The 26,514-nt window shown below is 33.7% G+C and overlaps 1 protein-coding gene across 5 annotated transcripts in view; it reads left to right on the top strand.

The window, feature by feature from the left end:
* CSMD3 (CUB and Sushi multiple domains 3) overlaps window positions 1-26,514 on the top strand; it is a 496,245-nt gene that overhangs the window by 196,489 nt on the left and 273,242 nt on the right. For 3 of the 5 annotated variants that reach the window (XM_072330149.1, XM_072330150.1, XM_072330152.1), the window contains 3 exons: window positions 3,883-3,960; window positions 9,443-9,530; window positions 19,940-20,064. In XM_072330149.1, the coding sequence (XP_072186250.1) occupies window positions 3,883-3,960; window positions 9,443-9,530; window positions 19,940-20,064 (291 nt within the window). The remainder of the gene's footprint in view (window positions 1-3,882; window positions 3,961-9,442; window positions 9,531-19,939; window positions 20,065-26,514) is intronic. The other 2 variants (XM_072330151.1, XM_072330153.1) reach the window with 1 other exon arrangement.

Below are 26,514 nucleotides of genomic sequence, written 5' to 3' on the forward strand. Positions count from 1 at the left end.
TGATTAAGTTTGGTCTTGAACAGCTTGATTTCTTTGATCTAGAATTTCAGTGTTATTTTGAAACTGATTCTGAAGTAGATTGAAGGTCAGGGCATAAAGGAAGCTTTGTGTTCACATCTGTTTTAATTTATGCTCTAGTATTCTCCAGTGCACTGGAGGATCTTATCTCTTTCCATCTGCACCAGTATGCCATCTCAGGGGTATCTTGTTTTTTAGACTCATCTATTTTTCCTGTGTTTTGACTGTTAAGAAATGTGAGAAAAGATTAATCTGAATGTTTAGCTGTTTGCAGCATTATCACATCTGAATTACCCGGGGAGAAAAGAGGATATAAAAATATATGTATATATAACTCATGAGAAGATAGGTATCCAAGGCCAAAGAAATTGAGCCCTTGAAGTGTCTATTTCTCTTTGTGAACTTGCTTAGATGTGTACAGCTGCAGTATTTCCTGGCATTAATCAACCCTTTGAACCTTCTGAAATGTGAAATCCACAGTACTTACTGTCACGTGCATACTAAAATTGTTTTTAAACAGTTCACATTTTTTTCCCTGGTGTCCGTACTGGCATTTGAAAAATAATACCTAGTATTGAAAGTATTAAAAAGTACACATTGTGGTTTTGGTTTTGTTGTTGTTTTTGTTTATTTCTTTGATTTTGGAAGAGGAGTTCTTTTTATATATATGTATATAAACGTATCAAGCCTACACATTCTTTAGCAATTAGGCATACTGGGACAAAATATGTGTCTTTATCTACTTCTTCACACTATAACTTTAAATTACTATTCAATAATCCAGCATACAAAACAGTTAAAAGTTTATTTCACCTCTGTAAATGTAAAGAACAATAAGAGATGTTGAGTTGATTGCTTTCCTTGTATTTAATAGCTGCAGTAAAGTGTTGAGAATAGTTTATAAAAGATGAAATGGTTTGGGTTGGAAGGGATCTTAAAAGCCATCTAATTTCAGTCCCCTGTGACAGCAGGGACACATCCTTTTGGGTTAGATCACCTAGAGCCCTATTCAACCTGGCCTTTTGCAAAGGGATGAGTTATCCACAACTTCTCTGGGCATCCTGTTCCAGTGCCTTCCCACCTTAATAAAAATTTCTTCTCAATTTTCTACCTAAATCTAGTCTTTCTTAGTTAAATCCAATACCCTTTGTTCTATCTTTATAGACCCTGATAAAAAAATCCCTCACTACTTTTCCTGTAGGCCCCCACTAAATACCAAGAGTCTGCAATTAGATTTCCCATTAGCCTTTTCTCCAGGCTAAACAACTTCAGCTCTCTCAGCCTGTCTTCACAGAGCAGATGCTCCAGTCCTCTGATCATCCATATGATCTGCCTATTGACCCATTCCGATTGATCCATGTACTTATTATGTTTGAGGCCCTGGAGGTGAAGAAGTGGAGTCCAAAAAGGGCAGAGAAAAGTGGACAATCACAGATTATCACACTTTATTTCATGTTGCCCGTAATGTGGTTGGATTCCTGGGCTGCAAATGCACATTGACAACTCATGTTGAGTTCTTCATCCAGTCCTACTTCCAAGTCCATCTCTCCGTGGTTGCTTTCTATCCCTTTATCCCCCAGTCTTTATTGATGTTTGGGATTTCCACTTCACAGGTGTAACATCTACATGGTTGTTTTACAGTTCCAGGGTAGATGCAATCTTTTTCTCACAAATGTAAACTGAGGATACATTACACAGTTGCTTGAGGATGAAAAGAAGGAAAAACACTCACCATCATCTTTCTTTGTTATGTTGATATGATGATTTCTGAAAATAAGAGACACACATCTTACTAATTGAAATGCATACCAGCAACTAAGATCATGCTTCTAGACCTATTCCCATCTTACTTAGGTGCTGCGAGAATAACTAGGTTTCAGCTTTCTAATCAATTAGGAATTATTTAATGTTGATGCTCGGAGTAAGCCTAATTAAACTTACAGGTCTACACCTACCTAAATTAATTAAGTACAAACAGCATCTTAGAAATCTCACACAATGATGTAAGAGCATTTCTTTTGTTTCAGTATGGCTGAAATACTGTGTGAACATACAGTTGCTGTGTCCATGACTTCCACCTACAGCACTGTTTTATGAGCTTCATTTATTTGAAATAAAAAATTTCATAGTATTTTGTGGCAACAGATACATTTTACTCCTGCACATAATGAACTTCCCAGAACCACTAACCACTAGTAATGTTTATACATTGCATTATGATGATGATTATTTATATATTGACATTAAAAAAAAAAAAAAAAAAAAAAAAAAAAAAAAAAAAAAAAAGAAGCCTTAAATAAAAAGTGATAAAAAGTGTGTAGGTACTCAGAAGAAAGTACAGTCTTTTCTATCAGAAGTGTGAAAGTACCTCATGATTTCCCAGTTGTCCTATAAATTGTCTATGAACCACGCTGTGTATTTTCCTGATTTTTCTTATGCATGGTAATGATTACAAATTGCTAAGGCCACCTGTTTTGCCTTAATTAACTGCCTTTATCAAAAAGACAGTCCAATATAAAGGCTTTTACATATATTGTTCAAATAACTTAGCAATGGGACTGGAGGTAAGGTGAGATAAAACGTTCTTCCACAAAAGTTTTCAAATTAGGACTTTCAAGCAAAAAATAGTCAGCTGCAGAATCAACAGTAGAATGGCAGACTGTATTTAATTAAAACAGTAACTTTGCACAGTATGATTAATTTAATAATGTGATATTTCTTCTCTGATTAGAAAATTTCACTTTTCTATGGCAGAAAGATCATAATACCGATAATAAAATCTATATATATCTCAAATACACATGATTCTTCCATCATGAAGTTAGGGACATAGCTAGGGCAGATTTTTAAAAGAAGTTGTGGAGACACTGCAGCATGGAGAATTGATCTGAGTACCTATAAATCTTGAGAATGTATTCCAACATGCTAATTTTAGAAAGACTTCTGTGTACTTTGTGACTTTCTTAGCTATTTCATCAACTTTGTCTTTTTTTACCAAATTTAATGCTGATTTTTAGTGTAAACTTTGAAATGTGCAACAAAAGACAAAACATGATGACAGAAAATACTTTGTTATTTCTACCGCTAATATATATATATATATATTTTAGAATATATGCAGAACATATTATTTGTCCTGCATTGCTTGGGCAATGATGGAATTCAAACTTGAAAGTATATTTTGGGTTCCAGTGTGTATTCAATAATACATGGATGACACTTTTTTTTTTTCTTTGTTAAACGATGTATTGAATTAAATTGAATTAAAAATGTGATCCCATGAAAAAAGAAAAAAGCCAAAAAAACAAACAAAAACAACAAACAAACAAAAAACAAGTCCTTAGGCATGATAGCATTCTGTAATTTCATTTTATTTATTTATTTATTTATTTATTTCAAGAGGATAAGCACAAATCTTTATTAATGTAGTGGAAATACTAGTTAAGACCCAACAGTTTATGAAGAGCATGTTTTTATTTTCCAGTTTCCAGAAATCTGTGATGGTAATTTACACTGTTTGTGGTGCATGGAAGTAAACATTTTGGTGCATGGAAGTAAATATTTTGGCCATCTTCTTATCTCAGTTATGCAGGAGAAAAAAATAGTTAAAGTCTTAGCTCTTTCCTTTGTCTGATGAAAAATCCAGTCTCAATATCCATTCTAGTAAATTGCTTCCCACTTTAGGGGAAAAATATGAGCTTTCAAGGTAGCTAGTACTCTAGTTTATATATACTTCCATTATACATTTTGTCAAAATAAATGAAATATTTTACACTGTATTTCCTGATACATGTTTTTTTTTTGTTTGTTTGTTTTTGTTTTGTTTTTTTGTTTTGTTTTGTTTTTGTTTTTGTTTTTAACTAGTGAAAAAGGCCATAGATTTTAAATCTAGAGGATTTAAATTGTTTCCAGGGAAAGACAACAGCAACAAGTTTTCTATCTGTGAGTGTACTCCTTTTTTTGTTACTTTTTTCAAGTGCAAGAGTGAAGTTTGTGCTGTGTTGTTTGTGTGTTTATTAAATTGTTTATGTATTTATGCAGATATAACTATCTTAAATTTGTTTCTCAGTCTGCATGCTGAATTTTATATATGGTTCTAATCTAAAGGCAGACCTTCTATAAATCTGGCATTGTAGAATAACATTTTTATTATTATTATTTTATTTTTTTTTTAGCAATGGCACATTAAAATTGAAATATTTATGAAGAAATATTCACCCTTACAGGTGTCAAGTGAAACCTAAGAAGAGAAGTTCGTGTTATTTTAATAAATATATATATATATATATTAGTAGAAAAATGCTATAAGCACTGAAACCTATCTTTACTTACAAACATGCATCTTGTTCAAGTGATGCATTTCAGTTCCCTTCCTGAAATCACTTTTTCTTAATTAACTCTGACATTTTGAACTGATTAACTAACTGAAAGCTTCAAATTTCTGGATATCCTTAGTGCCTTCTACATTAATTACAGAACTGAGTTCTGACTAAACCAGAGGAGGAGTCAAGAAACCTTTTTACATGAACTAAGCAGTGATTTTATATACAGATACATTAAAGAAGATATCGTTTAAAAAAAAAAAAAAAAAAAAAAAAAAAAAAAGTGCCATTTTTATAGAGATCTTTTTTGGTCTAGAACCACATTTTAAATACTTACTATTGGTTAAATCAAACATGCTAAGCTTATGTCTGTTTATACTACACTGTTATTCTTCGCAGGAATGGAAGTACCTGCTTGAGGCTCCTTGGGTTATACATGTTTGTACTACTTTTTTTTGAAGTTGTCACAGATGGATTCAGTGTTCAGGAGTTAGCAGGTCATATTGGAACATTTTTAAAATGTGTTTTTCAGTTTTAAACTGTCAATATGATAGACGTTGCTGTTTTATGAAAAAGTTTCTTCAAGCAGCAAGACCCTTTAACTTATGCTAAGTAAAAAAGGTAAAGCAAAATATACTTCTGTTTAGTTTTATTATGCAGCATATTGCCACATTCAACTGCAAAATAAACACAGTAGTGTTTATTCCTAATTAATTCCTAAATAGGGTACATCAGTGAGGTCTCTGCCTGACAATTCATCTGTGCTTTCATAATTATAACTTAGAAAAGTAGTACAATTCCTGATAAAGCAGATTGTTGTTCCATAAATTTGTTTTGTGCAAATCATTGAATATTTCATTATATAAACATTAGTAGGGATTCTCATCTATGGTAAAGTATTAAACACTCACAATATTTGAAACTCATTGCTATAAAATTAGTCTTGAAAGATATCCATATTATTTAAAAATAGTCTTTATTCATTTAATAAGTTATTATAATCTATGTAAAACTGAAAATATCTTTATCCTGATTTATTTGTTACACAAGGAGCAGACTACCTATATGAATCACTAGTAAGACAAAACCATCATTGTTTTATACCTTTAGTGAGTTTTATTCTGGCCATAAAAGAGGTAACTCAGATTTTGAATTGTAATCAACTATGCTAGTCACTGTGGTAGTAAGTAAACTTTAAGAGAAAGCATTTAACATATTTAGCTACTGATTAAGATAAAAATTTCCCATGTGGCATCAGCTGAACCTCTGTTTGCATTACAGTAACATGTAGGATCTTTTTTTATAAGCAAAGGATGACTGTCATTCATGTTAATAGCAATAAAATACAGCTCTAATACCTACCACTGTGCCACATATTATCGCAGTGTTTAGAAATTATCATCTCATATGGGTCTTTCCCTGTTATACGTTTTTTGGAATGTGACAAGTAATGTAATACAATTCTCACTTTAAAAAAAAAAAAAAAAAACATTTTACAAGATAGGCCCAAATCCTGCAAACATTTATGCACATGCCTAGTTGAAATGCCTTAACTTACCAGGTTTACTCTGTAAGAACAAAAGCATGATATCAACATAGTTGTTTTGCATGTAGTACAGCCAGAATAGTAATAGTTGATACAGTGGTATACCCTGAAAAAAAGTAGGTTTTGACTTCATTTTGTAAGAGCTGAGATAAAATAAATAAGTAAATAAAAGTCATGTAAGTATGTAGTTCTATCTGCATTAAGACTGAGAATTCTATTCTCAGTTTCATGATCAGACCATAAACAAATGCTTTCCTACCTTTAACTCATGACAGGAAACCTTTTTACTACCTATCATTAAATGACTACGTGGGATGTAAGTTCATGCAAATTTTAGATGGATAGATAAATAGATCCCTGGAGAACTATGTGAAATATATTTCACAAGAATAATAAATAAAGCTTATCTGGAAAAATTAACTTGAATACACAAATACTGTGTGTTTGTACATACATTTTTGGAAAAAAAATTAATAGAAATTAGAATGGATTTTCTGGGGGGCTTAAATGTGTTTCTTGGGACCAAAGTTGGAGGATAAATCAATGTTATGACTTACACACAAATCTCAGTCCTGAAGTATTGCTATCATATATAGAATAATAAAAACAAAAAATCATAAAATGGTTGGGTTGGAAGGGACCCTTATGATCATTTAGTTTCAGCCCTTCTGCTATAGGCAGGAACACTTCCCACTAGACCAGATTCTTAAAGACGCCACTCAGTCTGGCTTTGAAAGCCTCCAGAGTGGGGGCATCCACAGGCTTTATTAGAAACATGTTTCAGTGTCTCACACCAACACATTAAAGACTTGCTTCCTAATATCTTGCTTAAGTTCTCCCTCTTCCAGTTTAAAACCATTTTCCCTCGTCCTGTAGCTATATGCTGTCCCTCCCCAGCTTTTCTGTATGCCCTTTTCATGTACTTGAAGGCTGCTGTAAGTTCCCCCAGGAACCTTTTCTAGGTCAAAGAGCTCCAACTCAGCCTGTCCTCATACAGCAGCCCTCTGATCATCTCTGTGGCCCTCCTCTGGACCTCCTCTAACAGATCCATGTCCTTCTTGTTTTGGAGTCCCTGGAACTGGATGCAGTGCATGAGAACAGAGCAGAGAGGCAGAATCATCTCACTCCACCTGCTGATCATACTTCTTTTGATGCAACACAGGATGCAGTTGGCCTTCAGGGATACAAGAGCACATTACCTGCTCATGTTAAGTCTTTCATCATCCAACACCCTCAAATCCTTCTCACTCTCAAGCCATTCTCTGCCCAACCTGTGTTTGTGCATAGGATTGCCCCTATCCATGTTCAGGATCTTGCACTCGACCTTGTTAAACTTCATGAGGCCATCATGGGTCCACCTCTCAAGCCTATCCAGGTCCCTCTGGATGGATTCCCCTCCCTATAGCATGCTAATTACACCATTCACCTGAAAACTTGTAGGGGGTGCACTCAATCCCACTATTCATGTCACCTACGAAAATGTTAAATAGCACCAGTCCTGGAACCAATTCCTAAGGAACACCACTCCACTAGTCTCCACTTAACCACTGAACAACACTCTGAGTGTGACCATCAAGCCAGTTCCTTATCCAATGTGTGGTCTATCCATTAAATTCATATGTATATTTCTTTTTATATGAATATTTACTGTGTTACCTGTGTAGGGTAAATGTAACATACAAAATTAAAACAATTACTTGAAATATTAAAACATGAAAAATGATATAATTATATTTAATACACTTATTGTGTTCACATTAAGGAATCTATGTGATATGATGCAGTCACAAAATGACATTTTCAAAAATTTCCTTGATATTGTTATCCAGTGTCATGAATGAGTTTACAGCTATATGTTTTATATGCATTTAATGTCAGAAAATTTAATTGACAGTCACAAAACTGATAGGGCAACTTTTCCCCTATCAGTTTTCAAGCATGATTTGTTTGTCTTCCTGAATTGTGGAAAAAGGCTGAATGAATCATTTCTACTTAGGGTTTTAAGGTTTTGTCCATTTATAGTAGTTACTTTGGATGATTCTGAATTTCTCAGGTCTTGATATAGGCTTTGGATCTGTAAATATATACAGGCATTTCAAAGATATTTCACTGCTTGTCTATTAATTTCTTCCTAACTGGTTTTGTGGAATGCAGTTTATGGCATTGTAATTGTCAGAGATTTTTATTCCAACAGTAGTAGTAACTTGGTTTTCTGTAAAGAATATCCTCTTATCACACCTAAAATCCTGGGGGAGGAAACCCTACAGGATGGATGTTCTCTGAGGAAGTGCCCTCGTAATCCAAAATGCCCTGAGCATAGTGATGAAGGGATTGCATTTGTTTGCTATTAGAACCCTTTTTATAAAGCTGTTGAGGCAGTGTCCTGGTTCCAGTTGACAAGGACTGAGTCTGACAGTTTTTCTCACTGGAGGAGAACAGTAATTTGACATGTTTTCCAACCCACTGCAACATTTTCGTTTGTTCTTTGCTTTCCTCAGTTAACAAAGCAATTCTTCCACTTTTGTATAAGGGAATGAGTTTTAAGGAAGGTCACACCATCAGATATTCTGGGTGTTACTGGTCTCATGAAACTCTGAAGTTTAATTCATACCTTTTAGAACTATAATTAGAAACCACATTTTTATTCAAACACATTCAATTCACAACTTAATGTGTGATTAGCCTAGTCATGCAAACTTTTTCTTAAAAGGAAACTTTTGTTACTTTAATACTGTAAATCGACTGCTGAATTTCCCCAGAAGTTAAGATGAATAAAGGTGAAATCCCTTTCTTAGTACAAATGAATTGACTTCTTTCCAACTAGCATTTTTCACATTTTTCATATGAATACTCTATTGGTTGTGTATTTACTAAGAGCTAACACACAGAGCTTTGTTGCTGCTAGGATGTTCTGGGCCATCTATCATCTCCTGGTACAATGATTGAGAATTGGAGGAAAAAAAAAAAAAAAAAAAAGAAAAAAAAAAGTCTAAATCACTGTTTACAAAGTTTTTACAAAGTTCTGGAAAAAAATACTGACTGAAAGATTCACAGGAACTTCCTCTCTGAAGATCGATTTTATTGTATTATAGAATAAACTTATAAGTTTTATTACAGTTCAAGGAGAAGAAGTCAAATGTTGGTGGGGGTGAAATTTATTAGATTATGTTCAGAGTAAAATTTTGTAACCTTGATGACTTTGCTGTATTCTCCTTTAAATGTGAATGCCGGTTAAAAAAAAAAAAAAAAAAAGCCATAATATTTCCATATAGGCTTAATAATGATACAAACAAACAAATTGTCTGAAGAGTACAGCTAATAGAAAGGTTACATTTTTTTATGAATATGCAGAAATAGATGCATTGTTTATAGTAGAGAGAGATATTATGTATTGAAACTTGAAATTATGCAGTTGACTGTATTCCATGGAAAATATGTTTAAAATGACCAAAACCATAGGTAATGCTTTTAAATAATTGTTAATTGCTTAAAACTCTATTTCCTAAATCCAGTATTATTTTGTTTGTTTGTTTGTTTGTTTTGCTTTGTTTTGCAGTAAATGAGGGAGGTATTAAACAGGCATCCAATTTGTGTCCAGATCCCGGAGAACCAGAAAATGGAAAACGGATAGGCTCAGACTTTAGGTAAAATACAAAATCTACCTATCTTTGTCTAATTTCTTTAATATTGAACTTGCTGTAAATCACTTGAAAATTGAATGTGTTCAAAACTTATCGCTGCTCTTGACATGCTCTTTCAAAATTGAACTTCTCAGTAAAAACTTAAATATAAAATTACATACTGCAATATAGAGAGATGTTCTGTACTTGTGCACTTCTGTGTATCAGAGAATACACATCTTTGATCTGTTAAAAAAAAATAAAAAATAAAAAAAAAAATTGAAGGCAATTTAAAATAATTTCTTTATGTAAACACTGTTCTATATGTTCTATATCTACAAATACTGACCATAGAAGTGTAATTGCAGGTTTTTGTAAGGGACAAGGAGGATGTATTACAAAGGAAAACAAGCAAAAGGAACTGTTCAACTGCTCCATGAAACTGTATTTTGTTTCTAGCAAATGCTTTAAATTTCATTCTTTGCTGGCTTTATAAAACATTTTGGAAATGATTCCAAAGAATCAGAGTCCTATCTTGCCAGTGATTTATGTCATATATATATTTGAGATAAGTTTTTAACAAACAACTTTGCCCAGCTTACTCCTCAATTCTCATCTGTCTTTTAAATTTCTTATGTTTGAGAAAAAAAAAAAAAAAAAAAAAAGCAAAAAAAAATTCCCCCCCAAAAAACAGTTTGAATTACTCATTCAAAATACATTCTGTTTTTTGTTTTGTACTGTTTTTTTTTTTTTTTTCATCAGTGAATTTATATGACTCGTACTGTTAGAAAAAGTAATTAATTTATGAGTAAATAGACATAAATATAATCACTTCTTGAAAATGTTCTGGATGGATTTTAATCTTTACCTGATTTTCTTGATTGTCTGCTATTTGATTTGGTTTTCTTTCATTTGATTGTGGAATAAAAATTTCAGCAGATAGTAAAATGAATTAAGGATGTGCAGTAGATACCTGATATATATCCAAATTTTGGACTGTATTGAGAGAATGAATCTCATGCTTTGCTCTTGCTTTATGCCACATGCTAATGCAGCATTTTCATCATTTTTACAAATTCTATTAAAACAGGTTAGTGAGTAAAGAGGAAAGGAAATAGGTAGGAAGGAAATTTATAGTTTTTAGGTTAATTGATATTACTGCATATAGTTTTGTTTGGTATTATACAGCACACATATGACTCGAGGTAATCTTAAAGTAGTCAGGGAAAAATACAAAATCGTATTACTTCATACTTTCACATAATTTATTGTGCTTTTTGTTTGTTTGTTTGTTTGTTGTGACTTTTCTTCCTACAATCAATCTGAATTATCATTGACAGTGACATCCCAATTAAATACATTAGTTGGCAGTTAGTTATCATCATCTCTTAGTTATTGTGGTCTCTCATTTTCTCTGCTGTTGATGGGAGGGTGAAGGGGGGTAGGTGGGAGCAGAGAAGCATTGTAAGTAATTTTACATGGAATGTCATTTCTGACATTACCTGACAAAAAATGATTTCTCAATATTTTCAGAGAAATAAAAATAAGTGAACTGTATTTCTTAATTGTTATGCTTTCTAGAATCATTACGTATATTAGTATTTCATATTTTGACATCAGAGATATGTTTTCGTATGGACTTTAATATCAAATCTGGAAGTCCTTTCCAATTTAGTGTCTGCAAAAGACTTACCTGCATGGTTACTCTAATTAAACTTTTGTGAGGACAAAGATGATGATAAGATGAAAGGTGCAGAATGCTAAGTCATGGCATAAAACAGTGATTGAGCATGTGGTAGGAAGGCTAGGAAAACCCAGGGGAGCTCAGGTGCATGCAATGCACCTGAGTGACTGAAAGGAGAAGGCATTGAAATTATGTGTAAATAAAACACTATAAATATAACGTACAATATATGCTAAAATCAAAATATTTTCTGAAAGATTATTTTTTCTAATCACAAATTATATAAATCACTCTGTTTTTTCTTGCTTTTGTTTAGTTTTGTTTTTCTTTTTGAAGCTGTCCCCATGTTATCTGTGAGGGAAGGTAGGCTTTTCTATCAACTTCAGTGAATGTGCTACTTAATGCTTAAATGTATAAAAGAAGGATAAATGCAAGTCCATCATCTGGGGTATTTCAAATGTATATAAAAGCAATAAATTAGCTTATACATACAACATGCACAGGAAGTTTAAAAAAAAAAAAAAAAAAAAAAAAAAAGTAGAATTGTAAACTTAATTTGTTCCACTTCATGATAGTAAAATGCTAAAAAAGTGTTGTTTTTCAAAATGAAATAATCCGAAGGTGTAGTAATTATTGTACTTGTGTGCTGCAATATTTACTTATGGAGAAGAAATTTCTTACCTTAAACCAAAGATTGTGCCAAGATTATTGGTAATAATCATCCCTAATTTGATCACTGTGACATTACTATGAATCCAAACTTTTTACAAACAAGTAAGAAAATATTTAAAAAATCAAACTAGTACTGAACTCAGAAAACTTAATGGAGATTCTAGGAACTGTTACATTAAAAACTGTTAATTTTCAAGGCAGAATAGGTACATTATGATTTTTCTAACAAGTCAGATTGCAGAGGAATCATAGCTTCTGAAAGCATAAGCTTCTCAATGTCTTCACTGTCACTTCAATTTTATGTTTTATATGTCCTGGAACTAATTTTTTCCTCTGGAAATTTGAATTTCTGTAGTTCAATTTCTTCAAATATAAAAATGATCTGGTTAGAATAGTCTTCTGAAAACAAATACAATCTAGCTAAGCATCTCCTTAATGCCCTGGGTGTAGTTGTCAGAAACAGCCCGGATATTTCAGAATCACACAGAATCACAGAATTGTAGGGGTTGGAAGGGACGTCTAGAGATCATCGAGTCCAACCCCTCTGCCAAAGCAGGTTCCCTACATCACGTCACACAGGTAGGCGTCCAGGCGGGTCTTGAATATCTCCAGAGAAGGAGACTCCACCACCTCCCTGGGCAGCCTGTTCCAGTGCTCCGTCACCCTCACTGTAAAGAAGTTCTTGCGCACATTCGTGCGGAACTTCCTGTGCTGAAGTTTCAGCCCATTTCCCCTAGTCCTGTCCCCATGCACTACTGAAAACAGACCAGCCTCACCACTATGGCTCCCACACCTCAGGTATTTATAAACCTGGATCAAGTCCCCTCTCAGCCTTCTTTTCTCAAGGCTAAACAGACCCAGTTCCCTAAGTCTCTCCTCGTAGGGGAGATGCTCCAGGCCCTTCACCATCTTTGTGGCCCTCCGCTGGACTCTTTCCAAGAGATCCCTGTCTTTTTTGTACTGGGGAGCCCAGAACTGGACACAGTATTCCAGATGAGGCCTCACCAGCGCAGAGTAGAGGGGGAGGATCACCTCCCTCGACCTGCTGGCCACGCTCTTTTTAATGCACCCCAGAATGCCATTGGCCTTTTTGGCTACAAGGGCACACTGCTGGCTCATGGCCAACCTGTCATCCACCAGGATGCCCATGTCCCTCTCAGCAGAGCTCCTCTCCAGCAGGTCTTCCCCCAGCCTGTACTGGTGTATGCAATTATTTCTACCTAGGTGCAAGGCTCTACACTTTCTTTTGTTAAACCTCATCTGGCTTCCTTTCAAAAGATTGAATTTAACACCTTTTTTGGTGGAAAGTTAATTTCACAATAAAATACATTTTACTTGGAAAGAGTGGAAGGTAACCCAAACATGCATAGATACAATTTCTAGCCACTATATTAGACAACTTTCGAGAAAGAAAACAATTACTCCTTTAGTTGTATTCATTCAAAAGAATTAGAGATAAGTAAATTGATTTCCCACCGAGGGCTTGTTAAAATCTAATGTATATGAATGTTGAAATTAGTACTTGTAAAGAACAGGACTAATAAATGTTAGAAGTACTGGATCTACCTCAAGCAGAGCACTTAATTCATTGAAAAGAGAACTAAAGGAATTTAATAGTTTAGTTTATACAACCAAGTTTAGTTGTGTTAACTTGGTTTCAATTCTTGACATTGCCAAAATGGTCATTTAAATGCTCAATAAGCTTTCAAAAATATAATACTTCTATTAAAACAAAACTAAACAACAAAGAAAAAAATCCCTATATTGTATATTGAAAGAAAATTCTTAGAATTAGTTAAAAAATATAGTTCTATGGAACATCTTTCCATGTTATGACAGATAAAATGATAACATGGTTTTCCCTTTTAAAAGTTTCATTATAATGTAGCTTTACTTTGAGTTGCCGTTTTTCCTCATTGACTGTAAACAGCAAGCTTCCATTCTTTTCTCTTTCCCATCCTTTGAACAGTTTATGTAATACATTTAAGTGTTCTTAAGAGTTTTCTCGGAATGATATAACTGAGATCACGTAAGACACATGTAGAGTAAAAACTAGATATCTGTGTCTTAGTCTAACATTCTAAGAAACAAATCAGAATAGAAATTAGTTGAATTACAATATAAACAACATTAATTTCTGCTTTTATTAAATGTGATAAATTACATTACAGTTCCTGTCTTTGGATGAACAACTTTCATATTACTGGTCAGTTTTACACTTAATTTTCCTTAAAGCTTCTTTGAATTGCATACTGTTCTCTGTGTTTATACAAGGTGGATATTTAGATGTTGAAATGTCAAGCATCCTGAAAACTGGAGAAAACTCAGAGAGTTTGGTGTGAGATGCAAAGCTAGTTTAAACTGGAATGGCATGTTTCATTTGCTAGTAGCCAGCTGTTTCCTCTGTCAAGCAATTGCTTCTCACAACTGTTAACTTCGTGGGAAAAGCCGACACCTGAAGAATTGCTGTAGTAGAATTTTGAATGGTCTCTGAAGTTTTTGGAGGCATCAGTTTCCTCTGCAGCTGAAACTTAGCTTTCATCTCAGTTTTTTCAGCACATGCTAAGAAATAACTGTTATTTGTTTATCAGAAGTTTAAAATATTTAGATTCTGTTATATTATATCTTGGAATCCTATCAACCTTTTATCATATTTCTAATTACTGTATCAGCTAATCTACAGTAAATATTTACATGCATGCTTTTGACGTTGGACATGTGCTGCAACTTAGCTGAGCTTTCTTATTGTGGCTCAAACAGACTGTTAGATTATATCTGTAGATGATAATTACTGATCAATGATAAGGAGAAAGTTATTAGTTCAAGAAAATTTGATTCACTGCATGGTTGTGAAAGCTTGTGTGTAGCTGCAGCTTCTTTTACATCAGATGGAGAAAATTATATGTTCAATGCAATACTGATTATTCAAATATGCTAGTATTAGAGTTTATCATAATATCAGTTCTGTGATTGCAACAAACTTCAAGAGCTGATATTCAGGTTGATTATTTTTTCCTTTTCTTTAGTCAGAATGGGGTTCCGGATTTGGACAGTACAGGATAATATGTCAGGAAAACATGTAAAACATGTTTTATCTACACTGAAATGTAAACATGATTTTTTCTATTGATTCCACAGAACTGGAATGGAACTGTAACATAAAAATTCAGACCTATCATATTCATTATGAAAATTCAAACTACATAGCATCCTTTTAATTAATCTATCCCAAATATCCAGTACAAAATTTATATGTAAAATATATTCAGAACCAAGAATAATTTCTTGCTATGGATTGAAGTTTGACTCCTTGCATAATTGATTCCTATTCAATAGTAATTTAAATTGCTTCATTAGAGGATTTTATTTACTGGATTTACACTGTATTTTCTATAGAGGATTTCCAACTTTGGGACAGAAGGAGGACACTTCAGAAAATAGATACAAGACTGAAGTATATTCTTAATTCATACAGCCTTCTTATTTATTAATTTTTAATTCTAATGAGAAATATATCCTTTTTTTTTTTTTTTCCTTTTTTTAAAAATCTCAATTATTTTTGTCCTCTTACAAATAAAAACTTTCAGATATGATTGTTGAGAACGCAGGTGAAGTGTTGAATTTGCATTGTAAGCACCTCATCTACTGCATCTTTGGAGGGAAGTGACACTTGATTATCCTGCAGTGTCAAATTCAGTTATCAAACTCTTGCTAGAGAAAGACAGATTTTGAACTTAATCATTGCATGCAAGGAATGAAAGACTTTGGACAAAAATATCATTAGCAGTTACAAGAATAATTTCTCCTATCAGACAACTTCTAATGATTGAACATTTTTTCTTCTGCATGGGTAGATTATGTCAGAAAAGCATTCATAAATGTTAATATTTCATAGAATCATAGACTCATAGAATCACCATGGTTGGAAAAGACCTAAAAGATCATTCAGTCCAACTGTTCACCAATTACCAATAGCTCCCACTAAACCATGTCCCTCAACAAAACATCCAGTCTTTCCTTGAACACCCCCAGGGTCGATGACTCCACCACCTCCCTGGGCAGTCCATTTCAGTGCCTGACCACCCTTTCTGAGAAGTAATATTTCCTAATGTCCAGCCTGTATCTCCCCTGCCAAAGCTTGAAAACATTCCCTCTGGTCCTGTCACTAATGACATGAGAGAAGAGGCCAACCCCCAACTCACTACAACCTCCCTTCAGGAAGTTCTAGAGAGCAGTGAGTTCTCCCCCGAGCCTCCTCCAGGCTGAACATTCCCAGCTCCTTCAGCTTCTCCTTGTATGGCCTGTGCTCCAGACCCCTCACCAGCTTTGTTGCCCTCCTCTGAACGCATTCCAGGACTTCAATGTCTTTCTTGCTGTGGGGGGCACAAAGAAATACACCATGGTATCTAGTGACATTTCCTAGGCTCTTCTACACTTTCTGACAGATTCAATTACTTGGAGGTTCCTTGACAGTCTCACAGCACTCCATGTGCCTTTATGGATGCCTTTCTTAGTCTGCTTCAAGTACAGAATGAATAGACACCGAGTGTAAATTTCTTGCAGTATTTCTTTCTTGTCCTTCTCTTGACTTTTCAGAAAGGAAGTATTCATTTTATTTTATTTTATTTGATATAGCTTGTCATAGGAACTTGTCTCTGATATTTATTTTATTTCTTAGTCCATTATTTAATCATCTTCTCATTTAACTGCTCTTACTAGATCCCACTGATGCGGCACATACATCATCAGCTTTCTAAATTTTCCTATTTGACTGAGGTTATAAGTCCAGCATGTTTACAGTCATATGTTATCAAATATCTGTTTAATATAAAAGCTGTTTTGGACAAGTGAAGGGAACTGGATAATACAAATGTTATTCATATTTTTGTGGTAAAAAAATAACTTTCTTCATAACAATTTCCACCCTCTGAAATATCTGACCTGTACTGCTGGTTACAGCTTTGATATCTTCAGTAAATGGAGATGTATTTCCATTTACAAAACAGACTGAACTCCTGAGTGTTTTCTTTTGAAATCATTCCATGAACATTTAAGGTTAATGTAGTTGTTAATATAGGTGTTATTTTACTTTTAAAAGGAAAGAATAAAAGATTATCTGGTTGCTTCAGCCTCACTTTCCACAGTAGGCACCTTCTGGTGAAAAATCTGAATTTGAGAAATTTATTCTTATCTTCCCAATTTCTACTTTACAGTACTTTCTAACTCTATAGTTACTGGAGTAGTTGAATACAGTTTTTAATGATGATATAATCTTTCCATTTCATGTTTTTGAAATATCCTCCATCTCTTTAATTTGCCTAATGGCTCTATTTACTCTTTAGTATTGTTATCGAAGCTTCTCAGTTATACCTTGCAAGGGACATTACATGACATTTACTTTTACCTCTGACCTATTTTTTCACTTTTATATCTTTCTCCAGTATTCCTGATCACTGCAGCTCTTTGTTATCCCCTTATCTTACAGTTTCATGTATTTTATTATTCTGATTCTTATACAAAGAACTTTATTTGAATAGCTCATAGAGTTGGTATCTGCTATAAATCCTCCTTTTCTGAGATGTCTCTTTAGGTGAATCATTAGTGTATCCATTATTTATAAGCTATGTCTGAAAATCTAAGGCTTTCCCCAGACTTCATGAGCACAACGCACTGTGCGGGACACCATTCCTTTTCAAACAAAGCAAGAATTTTTTTCTAACTCCCTTAAATTTAAATTATTGTTACTTTTAGTATCAATCTTCTTTTCCTAGCAAGTTAATCTCTGGAATATGTGTACAATCTTTCAATTTTTGTTGTCAAGTGAATCAAAATTGAAGTTATTTTTGCCGCACTAAACTGCCTGTATTTAAGAAAAAAATGTATAGAAAAGATGCAAAACCCATGAAAACCTAAGGTCTTCTTTCATGAACTAGAACTTGCATAAACTACTGAAATTTAGAATTTCTTTGAGCAAGTACCTTGTGGTATCAAATTAGGTCAGCAGCGCAGAGCAGAACAAATTCCTTCTCTCAGTCTAGCAGTGCTGGGCCTGAGGCTTGCACTTGGGATACCAGACACACTGATGTCTCATATTTAACTTGCCATCAGCTAAATCCCCAGAACACTTAAAGTGGAGCTGTTATACACTCTCTTGTCCCATGGTATCTCTGCCTGGACTAGGGAATACCTTTAGTCATGTGATTTATGCTAGTTATAAAGGAAATAGTTGATACTACTGAGCCATCTAAAAATACAAATAATTAGGAAAAAGTATTTTCTTTTTCTTCAGTTTTATAGCATACTGCTTTTGTAAGCCTTCTTAAGATACTATGTTTTATTGTATTTCTGATTATAAAATGCTAGTTTTAGTTATGTGCTTATGCAAGGAAATACCTTTACACAGTTAGTGTGGAGTTTGGTAATGATGTATAATTTATTTTTCTATAAAGTTCCATCACATATTTAAATACGAAATCATAAGTCTTTAACATCAGTCGCTCTGAGGATGCTGAAAATGATGATAGCTCCAAAATCCACTTGAAAAAATGCACTTTATTATAATTTGCATTATCACAATACATCAGATATTCAAAATATTAATTCTGAGTTCACTCAACTTTTCTCGACATTTCTTCAGTAGCGACTTTGGTTTAGTTTTAGGGTTTATTCCTTAAGTGGAAAACAAAAAAAGGTATTTCACAATTTTGGGCAGAAATATATGGTAACACACTGCAGATGTATGATTCTTCTTCATCAGTCTTACATGAGGAACAGGTAATTGAAATGCACGGTGATAATTTAGCAAATGAGAATAGAAAGCATGCATTCTGAAAGCCTGTATGATGTGATTGGTTACCCACAGTCTTAAGCTTTAGATATAGCTTTCTACTGTGGTAGACATACCAGTAAAGAAATAGCAGTTGAAATTAGGTAATATAATCATTACCTAATCAGATACTGATGTCATAAAGAAGCCTGATATATTTTCTGTTTTCAGCTGTAATTGGGAATTGAAACAACTATGATATTTTATGGCAAGAACTATCTCAATAATACACATTTACATTTCAAGTTTTTAACTTTTCTCAACTGAAAAATATAAAAAATAAAAAATGTTGCCTCAGAAAAGAGAGATAAAAACTAACCACATATTCACCTTTTAGCTACCATTGTCAAGTAGTTGTGGTATTTACATTCTTGCTATTGGGAAGAGTAAAACATATCATGTATGTGGAGACAAGACTTTACTGTTAGCCTAACTAAAATCTTAATCTACTAGGGAAATATATAAATATATATATATATGTAGCTATTTACTATTACCAGGATTTTTACAGTAATACATTCCAAATCATGGTTAATATGAAGAAGTCTTATTAATAATATGTCATATCAATGATATTTGAGAACACCTTCTCCTTGATATTATTCTCCTCTATTATATTCCTTTCAATATCTATCTCAGTTCTGAAGTGGAATGCACCTATCATCCTCCAGTAGAAGCAGAGGTGACAACAGGTCACCTGGATCTCAAATTTTTCACCATGAAGTTTATAATGTTCATAATGGGATTTTCTTTGTCAGTCACATGAATGTTATTTTTGGTGATTTTCTTATCATAATCTTTCTCATAGGTTTCTAGCTTTGATTAACGTGACTGCTCTTTCATAGAAAGAGCAGCATAGTTCTCTTTCTATGAACATTTTTCATAGAAAATCCAACAAAGATCATGAAGTCTCACAGCCAGTTTCTTACAGAATGCTCAGATTTGTCAGAACTTTACTATATAGAAGTCAGAATTTAGGTCAGAAAATAGTCACCTGATCACCAGGAAAATGTTAAAAAAAAAGTAAACTATCTCTGGCCAAGACAAATAAAAGATAGCCTGCAGCTTCTTAATATCAAGAAGTAAGATAATACTTGGTGGGTTACACGTTCATATCATTAAAAATGTTATAGATCTAAAATGGTGCAAAAATTGACTAATAACTGTTTGTTTGGTTTTTTTTGTTTTGTTTTGTTTTTTTTTTTTTTTTTTTTAAATGTGCCTTCTTTTCATGTCACTGTTTGATTTTAGCTTGGGAGCAACAGTAAAATTCTCTTGTGATGAAGATTATGTGTTACAAGGCTCGAAAAGCATCACCTGTCAGAGGATAGCTGAAGTTTTTGCTGCATGGAGTGATCATAGACCTGTGTGTAAAGGTAAAGAGGAATTTTGACTCTTTTAGAAATTTGTTCATTTCAGGTTTATCAAGAGCTTGATAGCCAAATCTATTAAACAATATTTTGTAAGTACTTGAAGAGTATAATACTCATATTATAGAAGTTGGAAGGGACCTCTGGATATCATTTAGCCCAACCCCCTCTGATAAAGCAGGTACCCTGCAACTGGCTGCACATTCAATGTGTCCAGGAGGGTTTTGAATATGTCCAGAGTTTAAAGTGAAACTAGAAAGAAAAGTAAAGTAATAATTTTGTTGGAAACCAGCAGTTCTGAAAAACTTCTGTTTGTGTGTTGATATTGATTAAATATCTAAAACCATTATTTATAATTAGAACTCACAGTTGAAAGCAAATAGGACACTGATTCACTTCTTTAAGCTCACTGACTTCAAAGAACTTGTTAATTCCACCTTAAAATGCAGAAGACCAACATTCAGAAAGATATCAGAAATTGATGCAAAGCCATATGGTGAGAAAACAGACAGATGTTATAGATATTATAGTTCATCAAATCTAAAATATGATGGAGTATCATTAATTACTGTTTTAACTATCTTCAGTGTGCTGTAATTTTGTTCTTTTGATTAACAAGAGGTTTTAATTACACTCTTAGATATACTAAAAATGAAGTATAAGGTTTTTCTAGTTTAATAATTATGTGTTCTTTAGGTTTTATGCACAGCACATACAGTAAACATTTTGAAATATTTTTGCCTAAAGAGGATAAATATCAAGTGTGTACCAAATTATGTGTGCATCTGCTTGTTGAATTTGCATGTTTGTGTACAAGCCATTTGGGCAAACAAATCAGACCATTGTGTATAAATGTTATTTTTATTCGAGAAACTGTCTTGAGAACTGATTCAGCTTTGCAGATAACAAGAGCACAGGTGGTATTTTTTCACCTGTTATTGTTTAAAATGTCATTTAAAGTGCTACTTGAAGTGTTGTTTCTTATTTGAATATTACAGGAATGCCTTTCAGTTGCCTATGTAAATGTCAGTATGCACACACACACATACAAAACAAAAACAACACCACAGTTATTATTTATATTGCAAAAATGTGAATATTAGTTATTATATTACTATTCCAAAAAGGAAGTTTCAGGTTCTATTAGATGCATTTGACATGACAACATAAATCCTCATAATTTCTTCTCTCAGGGCATATGAGTAACAGTATAACAGCCTGCCAAAAATGAAAGATTATCTCTCTTCAGGAGTTATCATATAATACCAGCTGGAACAGGCATAGAAACACATTAATGAAAGTGAAAGCTGGAATAAATTATTCCTGAAGAAGAAATACAAGGCTTTGAGAATGAAAACTGATACATCACTTCTAAAACAAAAGCAAACATTGCAGATCATCAACATCTTTTAATCCGAAGAATGGTTTCCAGGAAAATGCTGTTCTAAAGGTCTATCTGAGATGCAAACATTTTGACTTCTCAAAGAGACTATGAGGAAACTACAAAATTATGCTAGTTACTGTGGCTAGATTTAGTTACAAACAGATTACGTTGTGGTACTGTCGCAATGATTATTTCCCTTTCTTTTAAAATCTATTTTATTATTTTTCCCTCATCTCAGCAGTTAGGGGACCTAATTAGAAAACATGGCAAAAAATGAAGATGTTTGTCTCACTGTGATTTACAGACAACATACTTAGAAAAAAAATTTAAAGTGTAGACCCTAGGGGAAAATATGGCTTTGTGTTGTAGGAACCTGATGAATTAAGATAAGCAGCAGATGAGAAATAACTCTCTAGATTTTTTTTGTTTGGTTGGTTGGTTGGTTGTTGTTTTTTGTTTTTGTTTTTGGAAGATTCAAAGTTCTTTCACTTTCTGAGACACTTGTTTTGCAGCTGAATTTTTTTCAAGATCATTGGGGTGCTTTTAACATGTTGCAGTATAATTTACCACTTGCTCCAAATCATTAAAAGACGTGGAGTTACTGGAGTAGGTCCAGAGAAGGGCAATGAGACTTGTGAAGGGCTTGGAGAATCAGCCCTATGAAGAGATGCTGAGGCAGCTAGGGCTGATTAGTCTGTGGAAAAGGAGGCTGAGGGGAGACCTCATTACTCTCTTACAGTATCTGGAAGGTGCTTACAGAGAGTTGGCAAGTTCTTATGACTGGTCACAGGTGACAGGACAAGGGGAAGTTGCCTCAAGTTGCACCAAGGTTGGATAGGTTTAGGTTTAGTTTAGGTTGGATATTAGGAAACGCTTCCTTACAGAAAGGATAGTTAAACACTGGAATAGGCTCCCTAGGGAGGTGGTTGAGTCACTGTCCCTGAAGTGGTTTGGATGTGGTGCCCAGAGATATGATTTAGCAGAGGATTGTTAGAGTTAGGGTACTATGGTTAGGCTGCAGTTGGACTTGATGGTCTTTGAGGTCTTTTCCAACATGAGCAACTCTATGATTCTATGATTCTATTAGCCAATCAAGGCATGAAGTAATAATAATTGATCTTAGACTATTTGCATTTATTGTTTATCTAAATTACCTACAATGAGGTATGACATAATGGATGGGAAAAAGAATGCAAAATATCGTGCGAGGAAATACAGCCTTTCTTACTCTAATGTTCAGGCAGCTTTTACTATGGATAGAATTGCTTTTCCAAATAAAAGTTTATCCTCTCACATCAGAATTCTGTACTGTTGGATCATGCTTTTGCAGAAACATAAACTGTAAGTTTTTCTTTCTGGACAACATTTGTGTTCCATTATTCTTCCTAAAAAAGTCAGTCTAGGAGTCAGACTATAAAGTTTATACAGTTAATAAGAGTATATGAACTATTATGTATTTAGCTTGTGAAGATAGCACTGTATTTCAGTTTATTTAGGAAAGAACACAAGTAGAACTATATCTACCATTTACACATTGTACTTTGCATGATACATTTTAGCATATACTTTGTCCCTCTGGTGTTCAGGAACACTAACCACTCAGTCTCCTTTACAAAAACAAAACAAAAATAAACCACTCTTACTTCAATTGCTTGTGTTTCTGATAAAATATGTTTATGTCTAAATTCAGTGCTAAAAAATGATCTTATCCTATTTAAGAACATTTGTGTTCTATATCCTATCACCTTCAAAATAATGATGATAATAATAACGATTAACAACAACAACAAAATAAAACAACAAAACAAACAAACAAAAAACCTTCCAGAGAGTAGTTTGTTTACTGTGAGATTAGAGACTCAATGAAATTAAATAAAACATGATAAAATGTTCAGAAAGACAAAAAAACAGTAACACATTTCTGGACTGTTCTTCTAAAGAATTATTAAACATTTACTGAAGTATAATTAGCCGAAGGAAATTTAAACTAATAGCCATTTTCTATTCATAGTTTTGACAGTGGATAATTATAAACTGTACAGGTGATTTCATACATGAGCCTTAAGGTGTCTTGCATGTCTTACTTGGTCTAACGCAAACAGGATTTTTACTGTTAACCATGGAAGAATCAGAATTCTGTGCATAGGCATGAAATATTTATACCTTAAATTTATATTTAAACTTGATCAATATATTTTAATCTTTTTATCTGTACTAGCTTAAAATTTGCTGTCTTTATAGCAGATGCCTGTTTCTACTGTACAGGGGGAAAGAGTAACAAGAACATCTAAATACCTTTTCATGTATTCATAAATACCTCTTCTAGACATATCAGTGTGTTTGCATGATAGAATATCCCAGCATTCTCAATGATGGTTTCATATGAAAAATTTATTTTCACATGATTTTTGCCAGTTATTCTTCAATCATTCTTAGCTAGCATTTCTTACCAATGATTAAGAAAAGTGAAATATTAGCCTATCAGAACAATATTTTAGATATGAATTGCAAAGGTACTTATAATATATTATTATCACAGGTCAGTGGGTAAAACAATAATCTTTCCTGTGAAATATTAAAAAAAAAATAAAAATAACGTGGTTATCTTGGAACAAACATTTACTTTGCATACAATTACAGCTGAAGTCTGATATTTGAATGAAGAAAATATGTGCTGTTAGTTACATCCTATCAGAATAAATGCATTCTAATCCCAAAAATTATCTGTAGTTTTTATAACGTGATAGCTTACATTGACATCTCTGTAAATTCACTGTGGAGAGAAAGTTTAAACACTTTGGGATTGAGACCCTATTTACTTATCTGTCAGGGAATTCAGTATTCCCCTACAGGGTAATGCCATTCTTATAAAGCCAACTCGCTTACAATTATCTAGTTTGTGAAACTACTTGCTACTTGATAAATCTCTTCCTCTCATTTATGTTTCAGGAAATGAAACAGATAGATCTATCCACAGTTGGTCAATTAGCCTTTTTATTTTCTTGCCTGCTGCTCCTGTTTTTTGCTTGCTTGTTTCTCAGTTTCTGTGAAGCATTTATGAATGCTGTCTTTCATAAGCCTGCTGGCAAGTCAGCAACAAGTTCTGCTACAAGTACAGTATTTTAGAAAAGCTCATCTAGTATGTGGAATTAAATAGTGCCTTACTCAAAGTGTGGAAGTGAATAGTCCCTATTCATCTTCATAAAACTCCAGGGTGCATCCTATTGGGTTCTGTGGATTTCTGTGCACCAACTTTGTTTAGATGATTTCTAACCAATTCTTCCTTGATCAAGGAGAAGTCTTCCTTTATGCAGACTCTCTAACTTTCAGGGTCTGAGATTCCTGAGGGCCAGACTTAGCAGTAAAGAAAGAAGCAAAGAAGGTATTCAGCATATCTGTCTTCTCTGTGTCCTCTGTTACTTCTCCATGACCTCCCTCACCAGAATCAATTCCACATGGGCATTAGCCTTCCTCACCCGATTCCTCAATGCCCTGACAGCTTTCCTATTTTCTTCTCACATGGCCAGGTAACACATTAAACACTATTTTGTAATATGGCAGTAAGTAAGCACGGTGTTAGAACCGCTGCTTACAACACCTGAGGGCCCGGGTTCGAATCCCCCTTGTGGCGCAAGGGGTAAAACCGCTGCTCTGCTATACTAGAGGGCTCGAATCCCGGGAGTTGGACTCGATGATCTCTAAGGTCCCTTCCAACTCGCACGATACTATGATACTATGATACTATGATACAAGAGTGAAACTGCATTCTTGGATGCATTAAACATAGCATAGCCCGTCTATCAAAAGAGGTGGCTTGCCTATATTTAGCACTAGCATGGGCTCACTTCTGACTTTCTTGCAGTTTTGGTCTCCACAATCTAAAAAGGATATTAAAATACTTGAGTTCTTCCAGATTAGGTCAACAGTGCTTGTAAAAGAACCAGAAAATATCTCATGTGAGAAGAGCCTGAGGACAGTTGTTTTCTCTAGTTTGAAGAAAAGGAGGATGAGAGGCAATTTCTCTCTGCAACTTCCTAAGAATAGGAAATGGAGTGGGAGATACCCATCTCTTCTCCCTGATAACCAGTCATAAGATCCAAAAAATGGCACCAAGTTGTGCCAGGGGAGATTCTGACTAGATATGTGGAAAAATTTCTTTACTTTTTTTTTTTTTTTTTTTTTTTTTTTTTTTTTTTTTGTTAGCCCTGAAGTTGTCAGGCAATTGGACTTGACCTTTCTATGTCCCTTACAATAGAAATGTTCTGATTTGTAACTATAATTTCTATAATACTTCCACTTACCTTTAGTATGTCTTTGAAAGATCTGCCTTTACCTCAGTTCACTCTGAAATGCATGGATGTATGTGGACCTCTTAAAAGTGATAGTAATAATATGAATATATAAGTTTACACATACACATATACATATATATGCAGACAACGTATTACAGATAAATATAACTGAAAGTAGTCAACTAGTCAGCATCTACTTCTATATTCCAACTATGTTTAAACCCAGAATGTGCTTATCTAGTGTTTTGAGATAGTTCTTGAGTGCTTCAGTCCTTCATTAGCCTTGCAAGTACAAGATCTTTTGTTAATTCAGATGTGAGCCCTTGTGTTTTACTTAAACAACTCTTTGTTAGTTCATTTCTCCTTTCTATGATTTATTGCATACTTCAAGAGTACCTTCTCTTCTTTAAATAACCAATAGCAGTTCAGTCAGTCCTTTGTTGTAGGTTGTATTTATAGACCTTTAACCTTTTTCATCATTTTTGCAGTGGGCCCATGTCCTTCTTAAAATATGATTTCTAAAAATGAACTCTGTTTTAGAATAGACTTTCCTAGTTCTCGCTTGAGAGGAGGAATTATTTTCTCACTTTCACACATTTTTCTACCTATCAGTCAGTGCATATTGTCCAGTTTGTCTTCTGAAAACAAATGGATTTTTTTAATGAATATTGTTAATTTTCTGTGCCACCATTTCTGTGTAACCCTTAAAGAGTTGCCTAGTATCTTGCTACTTATATTGCATTTATTAATTGATTATATCTGCTCTTGTGTTTTGTCTAA

The sequence above is a fragment of the Excalfactoria chinensis genome, chromosome 2, assembly GCF_039878825.1.
Source record: "Excalfactoria chinensis isolate bCotChi1 chromosome 2, bCotChi1.hap2, whole genome shotgun sequence".
Lineage (NCBI taxonomy): Eukaryota > Metazoa > Chordata > Aves > Galliformes > Phasianidae > Excalfactoria > Excalfactoria chinensis.